At 42.0% G+C, this 25,944-nt stretch overlaps 2 protein-coding genes across 13 annotated transcripts in view; one reads left to right on the top strand and one right to left on the bottom strand.

Moving 5' to 3' along the window:
• cpeb3 (cytoplasmic polyadenylation element binding protein 3) overlaps window positions 1-15,770 on the bottom strand; it is a 52,764-nt gene extending 36,994 nt beyond the window's left edge. Inside the window, exons 1-3 of one of the 10 annotated variants that reach the window (XM_032541035.1) lie at window positions 15,691-15,770; window positions 12,716-13,647; window positions 2,056-2,209 (exon numbers count right to left, since the gene is read on the bottom strand). In XM_032541035.1, coding sequence (XP_032396926.1) covers window positions 2,056-2,209; window positions 12,716-13,647; window positions 15,691-15,730 — 1,126 coding nt within the window. In that variant the 5' untranslated portion in view covers window positions 15,731-15,770. Of the gene's footprint in view, window positions 1-2,055; window positions 2,210-11,236; window positions 11,275-12,715; window positions 13,648-13,930; window positions 14,226-14,839; window positions 14,988-15,129; window positions 15,312-15,690 lie in introns of those variants that run through there. The other 9 variants (XM_032541041.1, XM_032541036.1, XM_032541042.1 and 6 more) reach the window with 9 other exon arrangements.
• Window positions 15,771-15,909: 139 nt separating this feature from the next.
• The window catches only part of marchf5 (membrane-associated ring finger (C3HC4) 5), a 31,359-nt gene continuing 21,324 nt past the window's right edge, over window positions 15,910-25,944 (top strand). For all 3 annotated transcript variants that reach the window (XM_032541057.1, XM_032541056.1, XM_032541054.1), the window contains exon 1: window positions 15,910-16,323. In XM_032541057.1, coding sequence (XP_032396948.1) covers window positions 16,283-16,323 — 41 coding nt within the window. In that variant the 5' untranslated portion in view covers window positions 15,910-16,282. The remainder of the gene's footprint in view (window positions 16,324-25,944) is intronic.

Below are 25,944 nucleotides of genomic sequence, written 5' to 3'. Positions count from 1 at the left end.
ATATTAAGAACAAAATGGCAATTCACTCGACTTAAGCTGGCCCGTGCCGTGTCAAAACCTGACCAAACCCAATTTGTACAGCCACATTTGAGACCCAAAGTCTTTTTTTGCGACGCTACTGTAATTACTAACATTTAGCTTGTCCACACATTTCCTATACTTTATCCCTTCGCCCGTTTCCATTGGACAGTACATTTTGTTACTTTATTTTTATCGGTACAGTCAGAGAGAGAAATAGAGGAACTTCTTAAATTACTTTGGAAAATGACTGAACCCAACCTGACCCTGAAGCTTTACACAACATGACCCAGACCTGTCGGGTAGCAAAGCTCTTTCCCCAATACAGCGTTTGTTGTACAAGTTCCTAGGGTTTACCCTAGGTTTGTGGAAGACTTAGATGCATGGGTTTTGGGGTCATCCCTCAAGAAAAGGTTGTGTTGAAAAAAGAAAATGCAATTTCGCATCATTTTGGACCATTTTTTTGTCCATATCTGTGTCTAAAACATTAGAAAAGCTAGATCAGATAATAATAAAATACCACTTAAAACATCTAAAGACAAAACCTGCTAAAGCCGTCGACTGGGGACCAACTACAATCATTAGATCTGAGAATTTAGTTAGTTGTGATGCTCACATGGAGTTTACATTCCATCAGCTCAGGTGATGTCCAAAACGGCTTGGATGCAGCCCCTAAGCCTTCTAATAGGGAAGAGAAAACCCTGAGTTCTGATCTAAATGACCTTCTGAGTTGGAAAAAAAAAAGCACCAGCAGCCAGGCTTTTGGCAGTCGATTACACAGCAGACACAAAGGGCCCTTCCCAGACAGTGGGTAGGTATGCCAGCAGGGTGGAACTGCTCTGTGGTTGGCATGGTAGCTTACTGCAGCCCCACGCTGTCTACATGATGGCGAGAGGGGTAAACAAGCAAAGAGAGATGCAGGAATGCACGCCCATGTCCATGCACCACCCTCCCAGTCTTTTCTTGTATCTCTTCTGTCGGTTGCGCTTTGATACGCAATCATAAGGGACGGCGTGCAGGACATTACGACACCTTTCCAGTAAAGTTAGGCCGGGCCAGGATGACCATTTTGCTGCAACAATGCCCTCCCAGCACGAGATTGAGAAAACAGACTCCACGCATGAGAAAGCGACATGCTCTGCTCATTATGTAACCCTCCCACCAATCTTTCCATTGTTAAGATGGGAGGATGGGGGAGCATAAAAACCCTCCACCCAACCTGACAGGGCCCCATCTGGGAGACTTGATCCAAAGTTTTTACAATAGACACGTGACCAGTGCTACAAAAATATTGGTTTTAAAATGTCTGACATACATTGGTTGGCTTTAAAAAGGGGCCGTAGAAAGATGCCATAACAATGTTTTCTTCATGATTTCATGAATTCTCTATACCTCCCAGGAGATAAATATAGTGTGATGTTAAATTATTTTAGTATGAATCTGCATTTCACTCTAACTGTATCAATGTTGCTTAGAAACAAAGACTTGATCTTCAGGCTATGACTCAGTCCTCTGGGGCCAACCACACACAAAATAAATATCCACGTAGGGTTTTGGAAGTCTACTTTGTGACAATAATTTTGAGGAAAAATGTAAAGCACAAACATACTCAGTCACTCAACATTTATGCTCACAACATAGTCAGCCAACAAAAGCACCAGTCATGTGACATTTTCACTTGATCCATGGATTCCAATCAGCAGAAAGCAGCAAAATAAACAGGCAAAGAAGAAGAAAGGCAAAAGAAAATGCAATTTGCAACCTGAATGCACATTAACGCACATCTGGTCTACACACACACACACACACACACACACAGACGCACACACAAACAAAACATTATGCGAGATTTTGCAGGTAAGGCTCATAATGTTAATTATTAAATTTCAAAACAGAACATGATGATCCGTACTGAACTGGTTAAGAGATTGGCAAATTGAGCAAAAGAAAAACAAAAGTACCCAGATGATATTATGCCCATGAAGCAAAAAAAAATAAAAAAAATACTGTAAGCATGGACATATGAATATTCCTAACCTGCAAAATGATTCCTCCATATAATATCAGCGATAGTCATTGGTGGGCCACCGGCAGGGTGTGGTTTACCTTTGTCATGGTCAGTCCTTATCATATCCATTAAGGAATTCTCCAAAGAGTGCAAGCTAAAAGCATCAAAGGGCCGATTCCGGTCCTGCAAGACAGCAAAACAGGGGGAGGGTTAGTCGCCACGGTACATCATATACAAAATAAACACAGGGAATTAAATGCTTATATCACTTTAAGGCTGACTGCTACAATGAGAACTACTAATGGTTATACAGCAAAGTATCATTAATGTGAACTGTAACTCGCGGATTTCCTTGGATTGAGGTGGCACCTAAATCGTAGTTGCAGCTGGGGTCCTGCTCAACGCCCTGCTAAGCCCTGCATTGCTACTATTATTTCAAGTCATAGTCCCATTATCTATGTTACTATATTTCCCACTGTTTATCTTAAAAACTGCTGGGGGTGTGGTCTAGACTTACTCTATCTGTGAAGTGTCCTGCGATTACTCTTGAGACTATAAACCAAATTGATTTGAAATGCTCCTGTAAACTCCTGGATCTTTCATGTGGTGTTAATATTGCACGGTACAGCGTAAAAGATTAAAACAATGTTAAATATAACAAAATGAACACACTGAAAGACGAAAACAAAAATTGGAATCACCAACAGAGTGGGGAACAAAGTGAAAAACCCCTGTATTAAGGATGTGAGCTTTAAAAGCGGGCAAACACGGACATGCACATTAAGCCTTGCTGTTGAAATTCGGTTTGGCTGCTACCCTTGCTCAAGGGCAGATCACTTGCAACAACTTGTGCATGTATTAACAGCTCCCATTTTTGTTCAAAAAGCAAGGAAGCGTGGGATGTATTCTTGGCTAAATCTAGACTAATATAAATTAAGGATCTGAGACTAGGGGGAATAAGAATGTATGTGTCAGCCCTGGGGATGATGGTGAATACAGCTGCTATTATAAGGCATATACATGAATCTTATAGAGGCTCCTTAAGCCTTTTCTAATGTCAAAAAGTTACAATGAAAGCACATAACAGACTCTGCCCTGAGAAGCCCCATCTGTCCGGATTTATATAATTTAGTAACAGAAGGCCAAATTAAATCTAAAACTGTTACTTTGGCTTGCTCCTCACTTGGCTCATGGCCAACTAGAGGATCAGTTTTGAGAGTATCCATCATTTTTTACATTTGGATCAATCGTACAACTGAAGAGTATCCGGCTATCTGTCAATTATCAGATTAGTCGATGGATAGAAAAAATACATTTCCATAATGAATAGTTTTTGCTTCTCAAATGTAAATATCTGCTTGTCTTCACAAGACCTTCCTCTAGGATAGCAAATTGAATATCTTTGGGTTTTGGAGTGATGCGCCGGACGAAACAAGCAAATTTAAACAACATCTTGGGCTCAGGGACTTGAGATAGACGCTATATTCTGATATTATATAGACCGACAATAAATAAATTACTCAAGAAAATACTTGACAGAATAATCAGTAATAAAAGTAATCATTAGTTGAAGGCCTAAATAAAACGAAGACAATCTATTTGTCAAATCCGCGGCCAGCCATTGTCATTTTATGGTGAAAATCAAATATCACAATATTTTTGACCAAATATCTCAATGTTGATATTGTTGCAATATTGTAGTGTTAACTATTTGTGCATTCACAAAATATTTACACAATGAGATGTTTGATAAATAATCACCAATAATGTGGATATAATGACTAAGTGGGTAAAGGCAAATCCTAAAACAGCTAGGAAGTCTGGGAAGTTTGGAAAATGACATCACTTTACTGTAATGCAGCCTTTAAAACCAGGACAAGACAACACTTATGCCATATTACAATATCCAAAATCTAAGCCGATATCTAGCCCAATATATCGATATCAATCCATATACTGTGCAGTCCAGCCCTGTTTCGAATCTATTTTTACCTGGTGATTTACAAAACATGCCCAAACTAATTTCCTGTTCCTATGAGGTAGATTGATCCAATTGAGTCCAGAAGTGGACGGTCAATACTACATCAAGCACCTCGACTTTAAACCGCTGACTCCTCAAGATAACTTTAGACGGCCACTGTGTGCGAATGACTTTTTGAAAATGTCATGTGTGCCAAAGGTAAAAGGAGCTGGAGGCTGCAGCCTCGCAGCTGTGTCCTGTGTCCGCTGCCCGAGCCGGGGCCACATTGTTTTCACGCCGCGGCTATTGTTGCCCATTCGGCTGAGCATTCAAAAGTGTTATTCCCCTCCACTCTGGACCCGACAGCGCCACGTAGATAAAAATCTGCCCACTTGGTACAAACGGTAAACACTTAAAGCGCTGAGCTTTTAGTTTTCTCCCCCCGCCACTCCTCTGTGACACATGGATGAGCACAGTGATTTTGGGGAGGGGGAAGCAGAGAGCTCAGTGTAGTTAAACGACCTAAAGAGATCACACACACACACACACACACACACACACACACACACACATGGCCCACACACTTTACTGTTTAAACACCACGTAAGAATCCGTAAAGTGTGGAGCAAAGATTCAGGTCGACCTATCTCGACTACACTGCAGCTCATCTTTCCTCGTGACATGACGCATAAACAAGATATAAGAGTGTTTAGAGGGAGATCATGATAAGAAACAGACTAAGCATTTCAAAGATGGCTGAACGCCTGCTTTTAATGAATAAAGTCTGCTCCGAAAGGTTAAGGGGCTGCCAGATTCAGAGGCAGTTGGTGTTTGTTTTCCCCCTTTATAAACTGTAATAAGTGCAAGCAGCAGTTCGTTATTTTTTTATCACATTAACGCGCACCTTTACTGCCACACAAGCCAGTAATCAATCGATAAATAGGAAAAGGCCCAACGAAAAAAAATCAAACGGTCCCAAAGAGTTTCAACCAAAATATGTATGTATCTGATATTTAGATTAGCCCACTGTACATGTTACTCTGACTCAAGACCCAATGGTTACTAGATCTACAAAGATTAACCCTTGTGTTGTCCTCTCGTCAAAATTGAAAATCAACACTTTTGTTGACGCTTTTTTCTTTTTCCGTTTTTGTCTTTTTAAACACTTTTTATGCTTTTTTCAATGCTCAACACTACGTAACACTAACTTATTAATTTTAGTTTTACAGTTATTTTTGTAGTTTATGGTCAATAAACCTCATTTTTAGGAAATTATGCCTAATGTTTGAGTTAGAAAAGCGGAAATTAGGGATTATTTCGACTCAAATTAAAGGAAAGTATGTTGATGGATAATCAGACTGGAATGTCAACTTTTACTATTATATATGATATAATACTATTTCAAAAGCACTTCAATTGTTGTTGTTTTTTTGAAATGCTATCAATTTTAATAAGACGCCCAAAAATTATAGAAAGTAGAGATTTGTACTTGCCAAAGAGCGTTGTGTGGAATCAATCATGTTATTAATTATGGGTAATTAAAAAGAACACCGATATAGGAAAACGGGTCAATCTGACCCGAGGACAACATGAGGGTTAATCAATTCGATGTCAACTAATGAGTTAATTTGCAACTATTTGGATTATCGATTAATTGGTTGGAGTCATTTTTCATGCAAAAAAAAGGTAAACATTTCTCTGTTCCAGCGTCTTAAATGTGAATATTTTCTTGTTTCTTGACTCCTCTGTGATAGTGAACTGAATAGCTTTGAGTTGTGACCAAATAAGACATTTGAGGACATCATCTTAGGCTTTGGGAAACGCTGATCCACATTTTTCACCATTTTATGGACCTAACAACTAGCCTAATCAACTAATGGGGAAAATAATCAACAGATTGATCATGAAAATAATCGTTAGTTTTGGCCTGAATGCTTACACCCACAAACTGGTCCACGCTCCTGTCTTTTTGCATGACCATCAGAAAGCATTGGACTGTAAGCCTCAACCCGTCAGTCAACTTCTTGATCTGATATGATGTGATTACAATCCCAGAGGACCACACAATCATCGCCCCGAACAAACACGTCATTTCAAATCAGGGTATCTCCCCGAGAAGCTCATGTGACTCTGTGTCTTAAACCTCACACTGACATGTTAAGTTGAATTCTGCACATTCCTCTGCCTTTTAAGCGGCAGCCAGCAGCAGGAGGGTACGAGCACATATTGGAGCACACGGGACAATCATTTGAATGATCCAAAATCCAAGAATCGCTCTCGATCTTGATGATCATCTGTATCATATGAAACAAGAAGACCTAAGGCTCCATTGGTACCAACTTTGTCATGAAAGCATGTCAGGAGAAATGGGCTTAAATAACCTTCCAAAGTTAGGCTACATTTTGGTGAGAGAAAAAACGGAAGGGCCATTTTCAATAGTGTCGATCTGTCACCTCAAAATATCTGGATGCAATGTCACTCAATACTCACTAACTGTAGAGCTGCACTTTATTGTGTGTTCATGTGAAATAAAAAGTACATGAAGGACTGACCCCAAAGTGGTTACATTAATGTAAACTGATACAGGTAAGAGTGAACCTTGTACAATTGTAGAATCTCTAATTGGGTATTGTAACTGAAATGTTCCTAACCTAATTGATATATATCAGGAATACAATTGAATCGGGAATAACATAAATTCGGGACCTTGTGAATCGGAATCGAATCGTTTCGGAAAATACCCGGCCCCCACACGGGACTCAACATTTGGCCCTGTGTATCATCTGGGGCCATCTGAAGAACACTGAGATCTACACATTAGACAACAAAGGTTCACCTGTCACAGGCTGTCTTATGACAGCGCGGGTTCAGTCGGCGTGTGCAGCCCGCCGGCTGCTCGGCTCGGCGGTTCGCCGAGTTTCCCTTCAGTAAACTAGACAGTTGACATGTGGCGCCCTGACCTCGCATCCTGGTGATAACTCTCCTCCAATTATGGGTGTAATTGCTAAACAGCTAGGTGTGAGCTACAGCCACGAGTGCATCACTGCAGTACTCATAAGCCCTTAAAAAAATGTCCTTCTCTGTCGATGCGCTACTATCCATTAGCAGAAGCTTGCAGATATACAGTATGTATATATAGAGTGATTAGGCCTACAAGTATTGATAAAACTGTTGGTATATGCCAATATCTGATCTGAAAGGGGAATTCAAATGTACATGTCAATACTAAGTTTACTAGGCCTGCAATTTACGCTTATTTTCTGTGTATTATTTTTTGATCAACTGATTAGTTGTTTGGTCTATAAAGTGTCAGAAAATGGTGGAAAATGTGGATCGGTGTTTCCCAAAGCCCAAGATGAAGTCTTCAAATGTCTTGTTTGGCCATAACTCAAAGATATTCAGTTTACTGGCAAAGTGGAGTAAAGAAACAAGAAAATATTCACATTTTACCCCCGATATCCCCCGGATGCGTAACGGCTGCGGATCGGCTCCGCTGCGTGACAGAATGGCTGCGGTCTTGACTGACAGCTGAAGTCTCGAGGACTCACGAGATCACAGAGAACAGTTTGTTTCCATCCAGAGGAGTATAGAGGAAACAACTATGTGCTGTGTGTTCAAGGTGTAGTGCAGGGAGATATGATCCGCCGTGAGGACGGCCTATTTTATTTTGAAAATTAACCGGATGTTTTATTTTGTTTCAGTGCTCGACCTCCTGTCCCGCACTATCTGCTGTGTGCCGAATTGGGACAGAGCTGGGACGGAGCTGGGACGGAGCTTGGACGGAGCTGGGACGGAGCTGGGACGGAGCTTGGACGGAGCTGGGACGGAGCTGGGACGGAGCTTGGACGGAGCTGGGACGGAGCTTGGACGGAGCTTGGACGGAGCTGGGACGGAGCTTGGACGGAGCTGGGACGGAGCTGGGACGGAGCTGGGACGGAGCGGGTATGCAGCTGTTCCGCACTCTGTGGAAATACACACGTTGACTTTAATGGAAACCTAATGACTCCGCCGCCGTTCTGGAGCGGATCCGCAGACGTTACGCACCCTTTGGTTAAGAAGGTGGATTCCGAGAATTTTTCCCTTTAAAAAAAATTACTCAAACTGATTGATGGATTATCAAAATAGTTGGCGATTCATTTAATAGTTGCGAACTAATTGATGAATCGATTGATCTTTGCAGCTCTAAAGTTTACTTGAGGAATGTACGGGCTGTGAAAAAAGTTAAATAAAGCTTCTGTGGTTCTGGTGGATGATTTTTAGAAAGTCAGAAGAAAATCTTAACTCTTGCTTTAATCAAACACATAAGAGATTGTCAGAATATTTGCAGATTCACTGTCAATAGATTCCTTATTTCAGCTCTACTTGACATTTCTATGAGGGATTACTGTAATATTAGTTAGTTTAACCCTAATGTTTCATCTGGCAATATTTTTGACCAAACAAGAGACTGTACTTCAACTCTGATGTTTGCCCGAGTTTCACTTCAGTGAACAGACGACTCCATACAGCATGACATGTGGCCCCTTGACCCCGTCTCCTGGTGATAACTGTAAGCTGGCCAAGTCCAGAGAAAAAAGATAGAGGCACTCACAGAGGAAGCCATGTAATAAAGCCGAAGGAGGCCTGACTGACACAATCATTATCTCCTCAAAAGGCTATATGTTTCAGGGTGGTTGGAATTTCCCCCTGTGCCGGGCTGTTTCCTCTGCCTATGTAGTCCTCTCTGCAGTAACAGTTTAACATTTTGGCTGGTGTTCCGTTCACCCGAGTCTCTGCTTTGATCGGATGAACAAGTACTCCTTTTTAAGTAAGCCGGTCGGGTGACTTAAGGAGTGAGTATTCAGCTGGCTTACTTTTTCATGTTGGCTTGCTTGTCAGGCAGCATGACTAAACATAGGGAAAACACATGACTAGCCATGTGAAAAAGCCACACAGTATCGGGACTGTTCATGTTTGTCTATTCTGAAATCAGACAGGTTCATTTAGGGCTGAATGGCCCGGCTGAAATAACGTCAAATCAGTATGGAACTGACTCTCTGGTGTCCACTTCAGTGCTGGTGAACAAAGATGAGTCCTGTGGGATCGGATGCATATAGCAAAAGATCGATAACGACACTGGAACTAGGGCTGCACAATTAATTGCAATTTTATCGAAATTGCAATATGCACGACTAGTGCAAAATCCAAAACGCAGAGGGGATCCAGTATTTGTGTCAAACCTACCAATCTGAATCAAGTATTGTGGTGCTGCAAAGACTTCCTGGCCAACAAATTGTATCCTACAGACTAAAGAAAAAAATCTTTGTTTGGTACATATCCTTGCAAAAAAAAAGAAGAAGAAAAAATGAGAATTATGATGCAAAAATGATCATTCCTTCCAATTTTATGAATCACATTGCATAGTGTCCACCTTGGCTACTATAAACTGTGTGTGTGTGTGTGTGTGTGTGTGTGTGTGTGTGTGTGTGTGTGTGTGTGTGTGTGTGTGTGTGTGTGTGTGTGTGTGTGGGGTGGGGGTGGAGGGGGAGTGCGCAGTCACGGAAGGCTTGTATCACGTGGACGTGGCAACAGTTTTGCTGTCATTACTTAGAATGCCTCATGGGGAGACAGTAACTATGCAGGCATTATAGCTTTAATGTTGGGCGTTTAAGGGTCAACCAGAAATACGAGATTCATTTCCCCGTTGTTGTTTTCCTAAACCCAACCGTCCCGTTGTTGTCGCGCGTCCCCCGGAGACCGTGGATCGGGGCCTGCGTGTGACATGTCCTTTCCCCGTTCTTGTTTTCCGAAACCCAACCTCCATATCGATGCTAAACATGCTGACCACCACGAAATAAACGAGATAATCGTGTCCATGTACACAATCAGAACGCCCACGTCGTTTGAGAATGTGCTGCCTCATCTCCACCACCAGATGGCGCATGCGCGGAGTAAACCGTTTAGCTCCACCCACATTTAGCCCAACCCCGATCTGCGTCATCACTAATAAGGTTCCCACTTAACACTTATTTATCCTACTGAACGTTATAACTCATTTTGTATTCAAAGAATAAATCCTTTGCCTTTTCCTGTCAGGGCTTATGATGCTACTTTAGCTAGCTAACAAATGCTAACATTTGGTCTGCAAGGCAGCAGTGAGCCCTGTTTCCATCCAGGGGGTCAGTGTGGACATTGTGGAGGACTACAAATACCTGGGAGTGCACTTAGACAATAAACTGGACTGGGCCAAGAACACTCAAGCCCTCTACAGGAAGGGCCAAAGCCGTCTCTACTCTCTGAGGAGGCTGAGGTCCTTCAACATCTGCAGGACGATGCTGAGGAGGTTTTATGAGTCTGTGGTGGCCAGTGCTATCCTCTTTGCTGTTGCATGCTGGGGCAGCAGGCTGAGGGTAGTGGACGCCAACAGACTCAACAAACTGATTCGCAAGGCCAGTGACGTCGTGGGGGTGGATCTGGACTCTCTGTCAGGTGGTGTCAGAGAGGAGGACGCTGTCCAAACTACATGCCATCTTGGACAATGTCTCCCACCCACTCCATGGCTTGCTGCTCAATCACAGGAGCACTTTCAGTGATAGACTCATTCTCCCAAAATGCACCACAGAGCGCCACAGGAAGTCATTCCTGCCTGTGGCCATCAAACTTTATAACTCCTCCCTCTAAGTGTCCGACACACAGACACTTAGAGGGGTTGAAACTGGACATTATTATCTGTTTTGTGCAATAACACTGGCTTGTAATGTGTGCAATACTCAACTGCTACTATTATTAGTATTATTAGTATTATTTCTTTTCACCATTGCAACACCTTAATTATGTTATTTATGTAAATACTGCATCATAATATACCTTTAACTATGTAAATATCCACACTCCTTATATTTCTTTATTTATATTTCTTATATTTCTAATATCTGAGCAATTGTAACACAGAGTTTCCCTTCGGGGATCAATAAAGTATTTCTGATTCTGATTCTGATTCTGAGAGAAATACAGTAACCCTTTTTTAAACTAGAGTTATGGAACTTTAAAGCTACTTTTCTTGTAAGCTGTCTTTTTAACATACAAACAATACCGCGTTATGTTAACGCAGTATTAGCATTAGCATGTTTTGACCCTGAATAAAGTTAGCTTTCACGGTCTTACAGCTTTCTCACAGCAGAAACGCAGGCATACATCAAGGTCAGCACTTGTATTATGTAAAATAGTTTGTTGAAACTCCCAATACAAGTTTAATATTGGCTTATTCTTACTGTAATTTGCAACAACAAACGACCGTCTTCTTTCCGGTTTCAGAACTGTCTCAGGATCAGGTTAAAACCCCGCCCACTATCCGATCACAAGCCAATCAAAAGTGAGTATGTATGTTGCCTTCAGGTACTGTCCTAACATTTTGTAATTACAAAGAACGAGCAAGTGACAAAGAAATAAAGGCTTTCTATGAAAAAAAGGAGCGAAGAGCAAGGAACCTGTGTTATAACGCACGGTTATACGTAGACTACATATTTATCCACACGTTATTATTATTATTATTATTATTATTATTATTATTATGAGTAGACCTATTGGTATTATTAGTATTAGGCTACCATTCCTGCATGTCTGTTTTTTATTTTAATTTAAATTTTTAAATAAGTATAAGCCTAACCTTCAATGTTCAGTCATAGTTCCCATGTTTTCTACACAGACTGACACAAAACCTTTCACTTCATGTAGCCTAAGGCATGAATTAAGAAGTGCAATGGCTGGTACATGATTTCTCCTATTTACTGCAGCACATTCTTTCTGCAGCTTTGTGTATGTTATAATACATAACCTACATTTACCCTACATAACTGAAAAAAATAAATACTCCTGATCATAAGGGTGAGCTCGTAATCAAGTGCGCACAGGCTACAGCTCCTGTCAGTCTGAATTTAGAAGGTTACGAGCCGCAGTGAATGCGTCATGTGTCCTTTAAACCCCACGGAGTGAGCTGGAGAAGAGAATTTACCCATTTAGTGCAATAAACAGTGCACGACGACTATCTGTAGAACTGTCTCAATGTGTTTGCATTTGAATGCGTAAACACAGCTATGATCGATGAGAAATACTTCAAGGACTCACTGTCTCATTCGATTTATTTGACCTCCACCACACAATCGGACAGCTTACAAGGCAGATGGAAATGTTGACTGCTAGCCTACTGGCAAAACCCGATGGCTATTCCTCAAATCAACTGTACAGCACATTTAAAATGAAGGTCTTTAAGGCTAAATTATCTAAATCAATTTCAAAATGAATTTTTCTGAGGTCGGGTTAATTTCCTCAGAGGCTTTTCATGTCATTTCATACAGTGATTATAATCACTGTAGGAAATGACACTGTGATTCCTGCCATTCAATTATTTATTTCTTATTTTCCTAATCGACTATGACATAAATAGCCTATAAAATTACTATAACCTAAAATGGACCTATAATGAATCCGTGGTACTGATAAGTTCAGGGTGACCTTATCCAAGGCTATTCGTGGTAGGCCTTATTGTATCTAAATTATGGTTTTCCCTTGAATATTATAGAATAGGCTACATCAAAAACAGTCATCCTATAGGTTTATATTTTAAGAAGTCAACCACCAGGGTGAAACATGTCAAAGTTGGTCAACATTTTATATCATATACATGCAGACTAAAGCAATAGAGGTAGGCTATAGGCCTAGGCCTGCTCTTATACTGGGAGTAGCCTATTTACCTGGAAAGGCAGTATGTTGTTGCTGTTGTCAGTCCTGAAGGCGCTGTCCTCCATCCAGGGCTTGGAGGTGAGGGGACCTGGTCTTGGAAACTTGGGGGGTGCTATGACGTTGCTACTATAGGGTTTTTTCATGGGGGAGATGGGGTTCATGGGTGACGGCACCCCGACCCCGACTCCGACCCCTACCCCGACGCCCACCGCTCTGCGCGGGTCCCTGCCCGCCTGCAGCCCGCTCCAGGGGTTGGAGGCTGTGCTCCATGCGGCGTTTTGGTGATTATTCCAAGCGGACGACGAGGAAGAAGAAGACGAGGACGAGGATCCCTTGCTGTTATTCATGATGGTCTGAAATGCGTTTCTCTGGGGGAAGGGACCTTGGTTGGGGCTGACAGGGGATCTCCTCTGCTGGGGCTGGGGCTGGGGTTGCTGCTGCTGCTGGGCTTGCTGTTGATGCTGCTGCTGGGACTGGGGAGCCAGACCGATCTGCGGGGAGAAATTACCCCCGAAGACCGGGTTGACGTGGTGGGGGAAGTTCTGGAAAAGCATCGTCCCGTTCACCGAGGGTATTCCTTGGAAAAAGCTGTCGTCCACGGCGTTTGTGGTTCCCGTGGACCAAGTGCTCCCAAAAGAGGAGGACGGGGAGGAAAGGGGGCCGCCGGTCTCCTGCGGCTGGTGGTGGAAGCTCAACCCGGGCAGGATTGGCGACTCCATCGGCACTTTGTCCTTGTTGCTGCTGCTGCTGCTGCTGCTGCTGCTCAGCGCTGAAGCCGCTTGGTTGCTCCCGGTCGACGGGCTCTTCGACTCGGATGAAGACGTGAGCTCCGATGACGGGGTCGGGGTGGAGGGAGGAGGGTCTACTTGCGTTGGATCTTGCTGTTGATGAGCCTGGGCTTTGTTTTTGTCCATCAGTAAATCATCCTGCATGGTTTGCTGAGCTGCAAGAGGGGGGGGGGGGGGACAAGAGACATGGAGTTAATATTGTTTCTGTAATTTAGGAGATCATACACCGGGCTCGCTGGTCTGCATCTGATGAACTGGGACAACTCCGACAAGGATATGATGTTAGAGGGACCTGGCAACTGCAAAGCAAATGCGTTATAGGCTACATCACCCATTAAGCCGAAAAGAAAAAGAATTGAGGAAAACACACTTCCCAAAACTATGCCAGAATAATTCAGAAATCCTAGCTACTGGGAGCATATGGCTGCAGATATTTACCAGATTTCGCCACGTCTCGTTTTTTTCCCTTCCACGCAGGAACTCCGGAGCTGCAATGTGAAACTGATTCAGTGTGTGTGTTTTGCCCAGGCAGGGACCTCCCCTAGCCTATATTCATTTACATACGTCAGTAAATACAGCTGTCCTTCAACAAGGCTAAAAGACAGGTCTACCTTGATGCATTCACACACGCGAGCACGGAGTTTTTTTTTTTAAAGCAAAATGACTTCCACCAAATGGCACACTTTGTTCTTTTTGTGCAGTGGAAAGTGACGCACCTGAAGCGCTTTATTATACCGCAAAGACGTCTCATGTTTCTATGTCGGCATTGACATAAGACAAGATGTTCCAGGCTATACTTGCATTTGAATAAGTTAAAGCCAAGGCTGGAACAGCACTGAAAGCTCGCGTTCTATAGCCTATTCAAAGTTAGACACTATATATTTTCATGCAAAATTCTCCTTTACTTTGCATTTTAGAGACAACGCCTTTGCAAAAACCCAATTAACATAAGCACGCCCTCGATTTTTATCAAGACGGAGCATTCAGAAAGCTACAGAGATGCCACGTTATTAAATCCAGTAGTGGCCATGTAACATGTAAATAAACCGCAATAGGCTATGTTTGATCATTGAACGGCTACACTGAGCAATTGGGCATTTTCGGTCAGCTGGGGCGCATGCAATGCACGACCACGAACTGTCAAATAATGTAACATTACAATTATGGTATGAAACAACATTGATAAGGCTCCTCTTGACTGCAGCCATTCAATCACATGAATGCAATAGTCTTTGAAAATAACACTCCAGATGACATGGCGGATCTTTTTAGCAAGCATGATGGCAATGACACAAGTGGGTCGTTCAAGATAATCGCAATAGCCAGCATTGGAGGCTCACACCCCACCAGTTAATCCGTGTTTTTCTCCTCCAAGTGCTGCGCTTCCAAGGTCATCAGAGCAGCATAATCAGCAGCCTTCAGGAGCTCACCCCGCCGGCCCTTCACCACAGGCGCTGCCTGAATCAAATGCTTATCGCGCCGATCGGATGCCTCACCTGATAGCCTACATTTCGTGAACCTGTCTTGAAATCTCCCTTTAATCCATAGCCTATGTGTCCCCCTTTACACACAAACGACAAAACAGCATGCACACACAGCGTGGTCGCTTCTCTGCCCAACGTGAAGCGTCATATTACCTTTATCGTTCACCTTTTTGGGACTCTGTAAATAAAGATTTTTCTGTTTTTCCAGTTCGTCTGGGTTTATGACAAACGAGCTACCCTTGTGCTGAGTTAGTCAGCGGTTGCCTCAACAGCTGATTGACTGCGGCGCATGGGTGATGCCGAGGAGGCTGTAGGGAGTTGTAGTTTCTCCCAATGCAGTGGTTGGTCAACAAATATGTAGTCTATGTTTTTTCTTGACTGCTGTCTGAGAAAAAAAAAACATTAAAAAAGCATCTGTTTCAAAGCTGACCTATAGCCTAGGTGAGGTTATAAGATGCACACAATAAAAAAATTGTGATTGACAGTCTTTCTTACGCGCGCACACGCACGCGGATTGTATGCTGGACAGTGAATTAGGCATGATTCACTGTCAAGGTTTATAGGTTTAGGTTTATATTACTTACATCACTTTTGCAGAAGACCTTGAAGTGAAATAAACTTTTATACTCAGGTGAAGACAAAAAGAGAAGATGATGATGTAGCTGGAGAATAATGTGGGGATACAGATAGCCTTGCCTAAATCAAACATCTTACCGCTATTAGCCGTGTTCTGTAGCCATATGTGCATCTTCATGGTGGTTGTATCTTTAAGAATCCGTGGTATCTCTTTGGCACATCCGCCGGGTGTGGATTCAGATCATTAATTTGATATTTTTGGTCATAAGAGGGAGGAAAGCCTTTTGAAACTACATTTCCCACGTACGTGGAATGGTGCCCTGTGCGGCGTCGTCATTGTTTTGATGACGCCATCGCGCACTGCAAAGCTATTTACGTTACCTCCAAGACGGCCCAGTTAATGGAGTCACGCGGCCACGCCAATAAAACAAATGAGACCGAAGCAGATGTAAAGGGGATTTTACTTGAAATAGATAATTGGTCACAGATAGATGCTGTCTAGATTGCAATGACCACGAAGGAATTTTTTTAAGATAAGTAATTGGCTCGTTTGCAGCTGTCTCGCCGTGTCAACACAAAGGCCTATGTAGCTAGCTAGCTAGCAAACGCCAACCTCAACTGCAGCAAATTACCAGGCGTGCTATTTTATTTTATTTTATTTTATCTGTAACGCAGTTAAGCTGCTCAGCCAACAAGACAGCATAGTTTTTTGTTGCTTTTTTTCACGATAATGGCGGAACAGGTTGCAGCGGCCATGCAGAATTTAGACAGGTGAGTTGAAGTTTAAAGCTAACATGCTAACGGAAGCTACGTAAAAGCTTTACGTGAAATCCCTGCAGTCGAACTAGATGGGGGACGTTAACTTCGTCTTTGTCTTGGTAAATGTTCATAAACCTGGTGACTTGATATGTAATTTTTGTTTTGTACCAACTACTGTCTTTAAACTTCGTATTTAATTCCATTACCGTTCGTCTACATGTTAGCTAACGGCTAGTGTCCCCTTATTCTTTCAGTGCTGATACAGGACGTCCTCTGTTACTTTGACCTTTTTCACCTTAATAATATATAGCTAGGCTGTGTTCTTTAACGTTAACATTGTTTCTCGTAAATTAACTACAGGTCAGAATTTCAACTACCACGTTTCCCCAAACATTTGCCCCGTTAGCCATTGAACCTTGGGCAAGGGAGAGGGCTGTATCCAGTAAGATTTGTTAAAATTTCACGTTCGTACTTATCAATCAATATGGCACTGAATGAGTAAACTGGCTGCTTATCTTCTGTTACATAGGACACTGAATAACATTTCCATGGCAAGGTAACTTTAATTGCTTCAGATATGTAAACACTGGTGCATTCAATAACCAAAACTTGAAGGAATACTTTACTATACCGATATTCAACCATCTTTGTGTCATAATAATGTTGGTATGTGTAAACTGTGTTAAACCTCCAGTGCCCAGATCTCCTTACTTATGGAATGCCGTTTTCTTATTTATTAAATAAATGAATACATGAATAAAATAATACATCAAATATGCCTTTAAAATACATCATTAAATAAATAAATAAATGAGGCAATAAAAATTAAAGTGAATAAATGTAAATATTAGTTAAATATATGGTTTTTACTTTTAATCATTTCATGGTACTTCTATTTGATAAGTCAATGTTTATTTTTTTCTGTGTACTTTTATTTCCTAATGCCTCATTTATTTGTTTCCTCTCTATTTATTTCCAGTTCTTTTATGTAAATCAAGGGGCGTGGCTATTTGTCACATTCAGAACAGAGCCACGAGCAAAAAGAGGCTGAGGCAGAGACACTATTGCCACTATTATCAGACTGAGGCTCGCGGCCTCAAAACACTACCTGCCCACTGGGAAAACCCTGTAACAGATTGGCACTCCGTTGATGGGTTGGGGTTAGGCATTTGACGTTGAGTGGCTAAGGTTATGATAGCCGATTGGTTAGGGAATAGGACCCTTAATACATCCATAGATAGGACCTTTACAAATGGGGTTTGTAAAGGTAAAATGTATTTATTAATATATGATATGATGAAGCGTTTTGCATCATCTGGTGTTTTTCTGGCTCTAGGCCTGCTGCTGCTGAAACTACAAATGAGACAGCCTTCCTCGCTTAGTCTGTCCCACCGAGGAGGCACGGGAGAGAGATGAGGAGAGAGGAAATGTGTTTTTTAGGAGGGATGATGCTTCCTTTCCTCTGGTGCATCACTTGAATTCTTTAGCTGTAGGGGCAAAGTTAGCAACAGCTTTCAGCTACACAGCTTCCGGGATGGCTGCTCTGGTATATCCATCCTCACAGCTCCTCGGAGATCCCTCATCTATCCCCACATCATAAAAAAGAGCTTTGAGATGGCCTCCCTTAATGAGGGCCAGAACAACTTCCTGTTCGGTGTGCAGTTTTGTCAGGGTTAAGCTATAAACGGAGGAAACCTTTGCTAGCTGCTAGGCTAATGTGCAATGGTAAACACACAAAATATGGTACACGCACATAGAAGGGCTTGCAAACTGGCTTTTTTTGTCAACGACACCAACATTGTCAACATAACTCACTGGAAATACAAAATACTTTGACTTCAGTGAATAAGGGGGGTATTCAAGTTCTGTTGTCTTCTGCATCTGCAGTTGCCATGCTAAATTTTGACCGGCTGTAGCAAAGTTAGAGGAGGTTGACTTGGAGCACTTAAACACGTTCCCCCCCCCCATTTGACAAGTGACTTGAGGGCGTGGCTGCATCGACAATTCCTTTTTATTTTTTTTATAAAGGTTGTGATTTCAATCGATTTTTGATATAAAATGCCTTTGCCTCATGCTATCAAACTGTCATAAGCTGTCCAATGCTTGTGTACACACATGTTAGAGAATTCCCTTTGAAGCCCTTTGAAAGTGTTGCAGTGGCAAGTTTTACAGATGACATAAGTTGAAACAGGTCTTCTGAAATTGAAATGTCTGACAACACTGTGGATAGACTGAAGCCTTGCTTGGCAGAATGCAGCACCCCAGGTTAACCAGTGTCATGGAGGGCGGGTGGGGAATTATTTTGAGCTTTATGAACTCATACAATCCTACTCAAAGTACTTCTCATCAGGGATGTTGAGGCCCACAGTCAGCAACTCTGAAGGTCCAGTATGAGGTCCTGACATGAACCTTTTGCAAAGCTGAAGCTTGTTACTCTGGCGGTCACACTTGACTTAAAATCTAGACACTCCAGCCTCAAATTCATGTCTGAAAGGCGGCTCCTTTTTGTTATTTGATAGCCAGCAACTAACCCCTCTAGATGACAAGTTAAATTTACATTCAGCACATTATTATGATTGTGTTTTGGCTAGAGCATCAGTTCCTGCTGTGAACATTTCCAGTGTTTTTGATCAGCTTTTTGTTCATGCAGCTCTACAAGCAAATGTTGATGCACAGGTGTTTGACAGTGGCAAAGTGTAATTTAACCCTCTGAGCCCGAGACACTCGCCCACGAGTTTAAAAGTACCTCTGATTCATAGTTTAATAACTTTTGAACCATACAAGCGATTTACTCACTTTCGTTTGAATCCTGACGCTTTCGGCTTTACGGAGGTCTTTTCCGGGTCTTTCTAGCCTCTACAGGGGGTTTTCTATCCAGTCTTGAACATCAGCCTCTTTGGGCTTTAAATCCATACTGTTATATCCAAGATTGATCCACTTTTCATCCATAATTCATCGCGTTTTGGCTCGTTTTCTTCCGCTAGATCGCTCCTCAGCGTCTGCCCTGTCTGTCCCGTCTATTGTTTCAGGAAGTACATGCCCATATATGGGAGATATAGGCACCCATCTTGTATGGAAGGCCAGAGGGGACAAAAATGCCTATAGACTCTATTGAAGGCAAAATAATGCAATATTTAGACACATATTTGCTTGTATAACATTGCTGTGGGTGTAATATCAATAAATATGACATTATTATGTTATTATTGGCATAAGTAAATGTCATGAGAGCAAAACGTCGACTTTTTTGGAAAAAATGCATGTATTTTCTCAACTGTATAAGTTATAATGATTATTTCTTCACAGTGTGACTCCCAAGACATATGAGAAGTGTTTTAGAATGGAAAATGGCTTAGGTTTTACTTATATGTCTGTGATATCAATACATATCTGGAAGATTCATTTATTTATTTATTTATCTTTAAGGCCCTACAACCATTTTTAACATGCAAGTGACCTCACTGCAACCCAAATATTCCAATAACCCAGTTTGTCCTGAAAAAAATGATGTTCATATCTTGACTGTAGGCTACAGGGTTGATGTTTTACAAGCTTTTTAAGAAAATAAAACCAGACGGAAATTAAACTGTAAAAATGGCCTCAGGGCCCAGAGCGTTAAAACTTTAACCCAGGGACACTCAACTTGCTTTGCCCGAGGACTGTCCTCACTCATCTTTTTGCCAAGAGGCAAGGTCAGGTGTACGCAGGGCCGGGTGGGTTTTGGGGCTTAGGCTAGACCTCTCTAGGGGTATTCTTTATTATTATTTTTTTTTATGGTTCTGCGGAGGCTCAATTCAGAGCTTCCGCTGTAGCTTACGTAAGTGTTCTGATGTTCTTGTGCATTGGTGTGTGTGCGTCAAGCCAGCATGTGTATGTGTGGGGAGTTTGTTATAGGGTGAGAGAGTGACGGTGATTACCTTCGGAGCAAGTAGCGGCTGTAGACTCGTAGTGAAAGAAACAAGGTGTCCCCCCTGTGCTTTCTGACCACTGTGGGAAATCTGTAGCAAAAACGGTTAACCCTCTCCTTGATATAATTTTGTAGTTAGCTTTTTTTGGGAGGTGCACGTCAGGCTACAGCGTGCGGTCCGGCGTAAGTTTGTGTCCCCACATACCTAATGTACGTAGCAACGGCGTAGATTTTACGCAGAATCATAAATCACACTTAAGATCAGATGTGATAAGATTCAAGTGTCTTCCACCAAGTAAACATGCCCTTCTGAACTCTTATGTATGCAATAATAAAACAAGGGTTTACTTTTTAAAGTCAAATGCCACAATGGCTGCTCCCCAAGTGTATAATGCTACATATGTGACCAATACTTTCCCTCTTCTGTGTGTGGTGAGCAGATGCTGCAAATTTAAGTGCAAGCACATTGGTCTGCTTTTTCTGGTAGTTTTTATTTTTTTTCGATAGCTTGTGCTCTGCATCCTAAAAGGCACTTGTAGGCATTTGACGCAGCACTCTCTGTCAATATTGAACTTTAAAACCATTTCCCAAGCACATGGTTACAGTAGCAGAAAGTAAGGGCATGTGAGCTTTGTGAAATGTTCTTTAGCTGTCTGCTGCGGGTGTGTGGCGGACGCAATAACCCTGACCGTGTTTGAGGAGCTGATAGCAGGAAGTTGTATGTCATGTCCCCTTGCTTCTCGACGGTTGTGTACCCAACCTCTATCACTGACAAACATAAGGCTCCACACGCTCTTATCTGGGCCTGCCACAAGCAGCCAGCTGCCCCTGCAATGCAGTGTTTCACAAATAGATGTGGGGGACACATTTCAATCCAACCTGACCTTTTTTATTGGCTCTCACACAAGCTCCTTGTTTTGCTCTTTTCTTCTCTGCTTTTGTTGTCGAAATTGCTGACCCTGTTGCTACCTGTTATGAATGGGTATATAAATATGTGCTGTATGCATTAGTGCTAACAAGGATTGACCCTGTACTAGCCTGGAGTATACAAAAATAGGCTTAACCATGTGGAGGTTATTTCATATACTACTGAATTCCCAGAAAACATGCTACATCGATGTTGAGATAGGAAATTACTTATATCGGGATAGGATTTGATAAAATTTTAGTATGGGTTGATGTAAGTTTCTCGACAACTCTGGAACTTACAGCTTGCAGAAATAACCCGTGGTGCATGACGTTAACTTCAGAGATGGGTCACAGCGCCAAATGACATGTCTTCAGCAAGGTGATTTATGGCGCTTATCCACTGCTAGTACCAGCTTGACTCGGCCGCGGTGCCCCGTCTTCCATTTCTTTATTTCATATTTAGGACCGTCTCATGTGTTAGGCGAGCGTGGCTTGTTGTCCTAGCGACGCCGCAGGAAAGTGTGTTTTTGATTCTCGGCAAATGGCTGTTGCCACAGCCACACAAATTTTGTTTCAAAAGAAGATCGAGGCAGCAAAAAAACCTGCTGGGTAAACTTTTTAAAAATGGCTGGTTTGTTCAGAACACCCCGTCTGTCGCAGTGATTAGTGATGATTCTCTCTGACCAATCACTCTGCAGGTTTTCACATCACCTTTTGATATGGCCTCAGCTCACTTGGAACCTTGACGGAGTTGTGACGCTAACAAAAGTACCTGTTGGCAGGTACCAGGAACTATTTTTTTCATAATGGAAAAACCAAAAAAGGCGAGTAGAGGCATGTTGAGCAGGTACCATGTAATTGATTACTGCCATTAGTTAGCATGCTTGAGTTATTTAAACCGCAAATTAACTGTTGACAATCCTGTTTACATTGTTGGCCTCAAACTCTGTTGTTGTAGAATTTTTTTTGTCAATGCTTAATTACTTTTTACACTTAACATTTACAATAGAACGCAATAGAATTCCACGAATACATAAGAAAAATGTCATTCTAGAGACTTGCATAAAAAAGTTTGGGATTAATGAATAGTAATCCACCACTGGTCATAGTGTTAACTTTGGAAGCCAGCCACTAATGGGCCAATCAAAGCGTAAACAAAGGCCTTTTGCTGAACTCCTGTTGAAATGTTCACATACTACAGTGCTTACGACTGTAGGTTGTAGAAGTCCATGACTTGTTATGGAGTAGCCTGAGGCTGTAATAGAGGTGGGAGGTTCATGTGTTAGTTGACTCAAAACAATATGCATACAAAAAACTGTGAGATGCTTGTTTTTGCTGACACTGTCAACAAGGTGTTGATTTAAATCTGTTAGTAGATAGAAGCTGGAGTTTATTCTGTAGTCGATTGCACAATATTGTAGGGGCATCCCTGTTATTTTGTCCACCTCGTGGAAAATACCCAAGACTATATATAACTATTATTTCAGAGTCAGTGTGGCAGCTGATGTTCACCAATTTAATGAATGCCAAATACTAATTTAACCAGAAACCGACACATGAGAGGTACTTGTCTTGTGCCTCATTTTCTCTGCATGGTTTGGTTTGAGTTAACTCATCTCACTTGGAACCAAGTGCTTGTCTCCATTTCGTTTTCCATTGCTGATAGTACCCCCTCAGTGTATGCCATAGATTGTAAATCTAATGGATGTTGCACCAATGATGTCACCCATTGGTTTGTGAACTGCAGTTTTGATACCCAGCTGTAGTTGCTATTGATAGTAGCTTGACTAATTAAAAAAATGGTGGATTTGTGCAGGATATATCATGTCACCCAAGTGATTATTCTCTCTGACCAATCATTGGTCTGCATGGCTTTAACTCCACTTTAGTATTGGCTCGGATCTCTTGGAACCTCGACCAAAAAAAGTTACCGTGTACTGTCCACAGGTTTTGCTAATGGAAAACCAAAAGGAACTAGTCCAAACTAGTAGATCTGTGCCGTACCATGAAGTGGAATGCGGCATTAGACTATGTGTGGTTAAATACTGTACTGTTCCAGGGTGGCAAACAGCCTGGGTTGTTGTTAAACTGACTTAGACAAGAGTAGTTTGTGATTGAGTAGAAGCAGTCAGACATGGAGAAGCCCCTCTAGACCTTAACCTTCCTTTTAAGATCTTTGTGGGACAGAATCCAGTGTTCCTGTGCCCAGCCTTTGTGCCGAGGAACCTCCAGTTTTCCCACAGTCACGTGGCCACTGCTGAGTGAAAGAAGCCTTTGTGAGGTGGCTTATGCACTTCTTAAAGAACGGGAGCCTGACTTGTGAGACGATGAGAAAGTAGCTATGCTTTCACACTCATCTTTGTACAGAGTGTCAATCATGCTGCCATCGAGTATTCCTTCAGAGCCAACCATCCGACCCCCCCCCCCCCCCTCCCCTGGCTGTGTGGGACTTCATGATACAGTTCTGCGTTTTCAGATTTCAAAATTACTTTCTCAGCAGAAGTGGGACACATGATGTTGGCCTAGCTTAACTAGAAGGATCTAAAGTCCTTCCTTGCTGTACATTCTTTTGATCCTGGCAGCTTGAAGGTTTTTCAAAGTAACTGTGGAAATAAAAAGGATAATATACATTGCTGTTTGCCTCCCCTTGAAGTTTCAAAGCAGTTGATTAGCATTAGGTGGATTAAAGCTTCATTGTGGAAATGGCAAAGCCCCACTTAGGTTTGCCCGTGTAACATGTAAATATGTTTTTAAACTGCAGGTCACCCTGCTTCAGCATAGTTCAGGCAAGATACCATCATCAAATCTCATGTTCTTGAATGACGTTTTCATAGAAACCTTCCAGACCTTGTTCAGCAGTAACAAGGTAAAGTGTTAGGTGTGTGAGCATCTGTCAACATTATGTGACTGTACATTTGGACTACACTTTTGTTGCTTGTAAATATGTATTGTGAACACATTGCATTGTCTTTAGATTGTTGTAAACACTGGCTCTTCAGACTTTTGTTACTGCCTACATTTTGTCATTCACAGGTTTATAAGTCAGTTTACATGCCAAATTGCACTGGAATTCAGTGTGCAGGAGACCATTTTGTACATGTGCAACGCAGGCTTATCTGCCAGAGTGTTCTGTTAAACAGGGTTGAGGCAACAAGATTGAGATTATGGTTTGGCACAGAGGATAGCATTTCGGTGCTGTTGTATTAGGTCTCGTCATGCTGCGGGGCTTGGTTACAGGTTTAAGAGCCAGTGAATCTAAGGGAGCCCTGGGTTTTGTTCTCATCGTACTCCTCTGGAGATGAGATCTGTCCATTGTTCTACTTCTCATCCTCATGTTCTATAGCTGCCTCACTTTCAATTTCTATTTTTTTCCCTGGATATAAACCCCGCTGTGTAGGAAATGGCCCCAAGATTCATATTTTTCTTCATTTGCCAGCTTTGCTTTGAATGTGATAATACATTACATGTAGTGTTAAACAGCTTTGTGTATGGTGCAAACTCAAAAAACCTGTCGGAAGCAAAGAGGAGTCAGGCAGTTGTGTGGTGGGCTTTATAAGGAGTAGAAAGTGTTAATGGAGGGTTAATGTTTCCGTTAGACTCAGATTCACCACATGTGCCCATCCTGGCCCTTCAGCTGGCCATGTCACCTGAGCACCTCGACCCTAAGGCTCCTCTCCTGCATCGGCATGTTTTATTCAGCACCAGGGGAGTATTGGAAAATCATCCATTGCGTGCAGGCAGCAACCTGAGCAAATCTAAATTGGCCGTCCACAGAAGAGCCCCCTCTACTCCCCTGTGGGCCCAGTAACCGAGCAACGGCTGAATAAATGTTGATGTGCTAATAGAGGTGGCCACCAAGAAAAGTTTAATTTTGAAGTGACTAGAAAGTCCATCGACTCCTCTCTCCCAAAAGCATTTTGGTTACAGTTTTTTAGGCAGTTTGGAGGCATGGTTGCCTTTTTATTTATTTACCACAGTGAGCTGTAGTGGTTGCCATGACTCAAATGAGCAGTACAGCTTAACTTCTGGATTCAAATCATCTCCTTGGAAACTTGTGGCGATGTCAGACATCCACACAGGTCTGTGTATTCCCTACAGTCACTACATATTTTAAGGCAAATCAAAATGTAAGCAAAAACAGGTGGTTGGTGCCCCAACTAGACCTTAGACCAGACCTTGTCCATGCTTAGAAAAATGTAAGGGTAATGAGACTTTCTTCATTCTATAATACATTTTTGAAATGAGACCTGGCTATGTCTAATGTTCCTGATGTGGTTGTGTATTGGCTGAGGTGATGATGTGTGCATACAGTTCCCTGGATTTTGTAAATTAATCTACCAATTTTCCAAGAATAATTAAAATAAAGTTTTACAGTTCTCATTGAATTTATGCCAGTGGTTAATGGGAGATGTTTTGTAGTCTAACCATTGTTTCATTCATCCAGTGAAATGCCAACTGTTCAAGGTTCAGTGTAATTACTAAAATGAAAACATAAATGTCACAATGGGATAGTCAGGCTCTAAATGGGTCGAATGCAGCAGTCCGCCTCTGAGCCAGTATATCTCCTAGCAACAGGCAAGTCCCTTGCATAACTGAATGTGGCTTAATGGAAAATATGTGACCTTTTGGGTTTTAGTTGGTGTTTTTCTTCAATTCAACAATTATCACACCATTTCTAATTTATTTTTTATAGTTATTTTATTTATTTTTTAGAACCAATGGAGTCCCCTTGTCATAGTTTGAGCACTCGGCTTCGGTAGTCTTCGGTGGCCTGGTCTCGCTGATTTTTCTAAATCAATTATTCGGGTCCAAATTAT

Source organism: Etheostoma spectabile, chromosome 17, assembly GCF_008692095.1.
Source record: "Etheostoma spectabile isolate EspeVRDwgs_2016 chromosome 17, UIUC_Espe_1.0, whole genome shotgun sequence".
Taxonomy (NCBI): domain Eukaryota; kingdom Metazoa; phylum Chordata; class Actinopteri; order Perciformes; family Percidae; genus Etheostoma; species Etheostoma spectabile.
The sequence above is the reverse complement of the archived record's forward strand: the minus strand, read 5'-3'. Positions and strand labels throughout refer to the sequence as shown.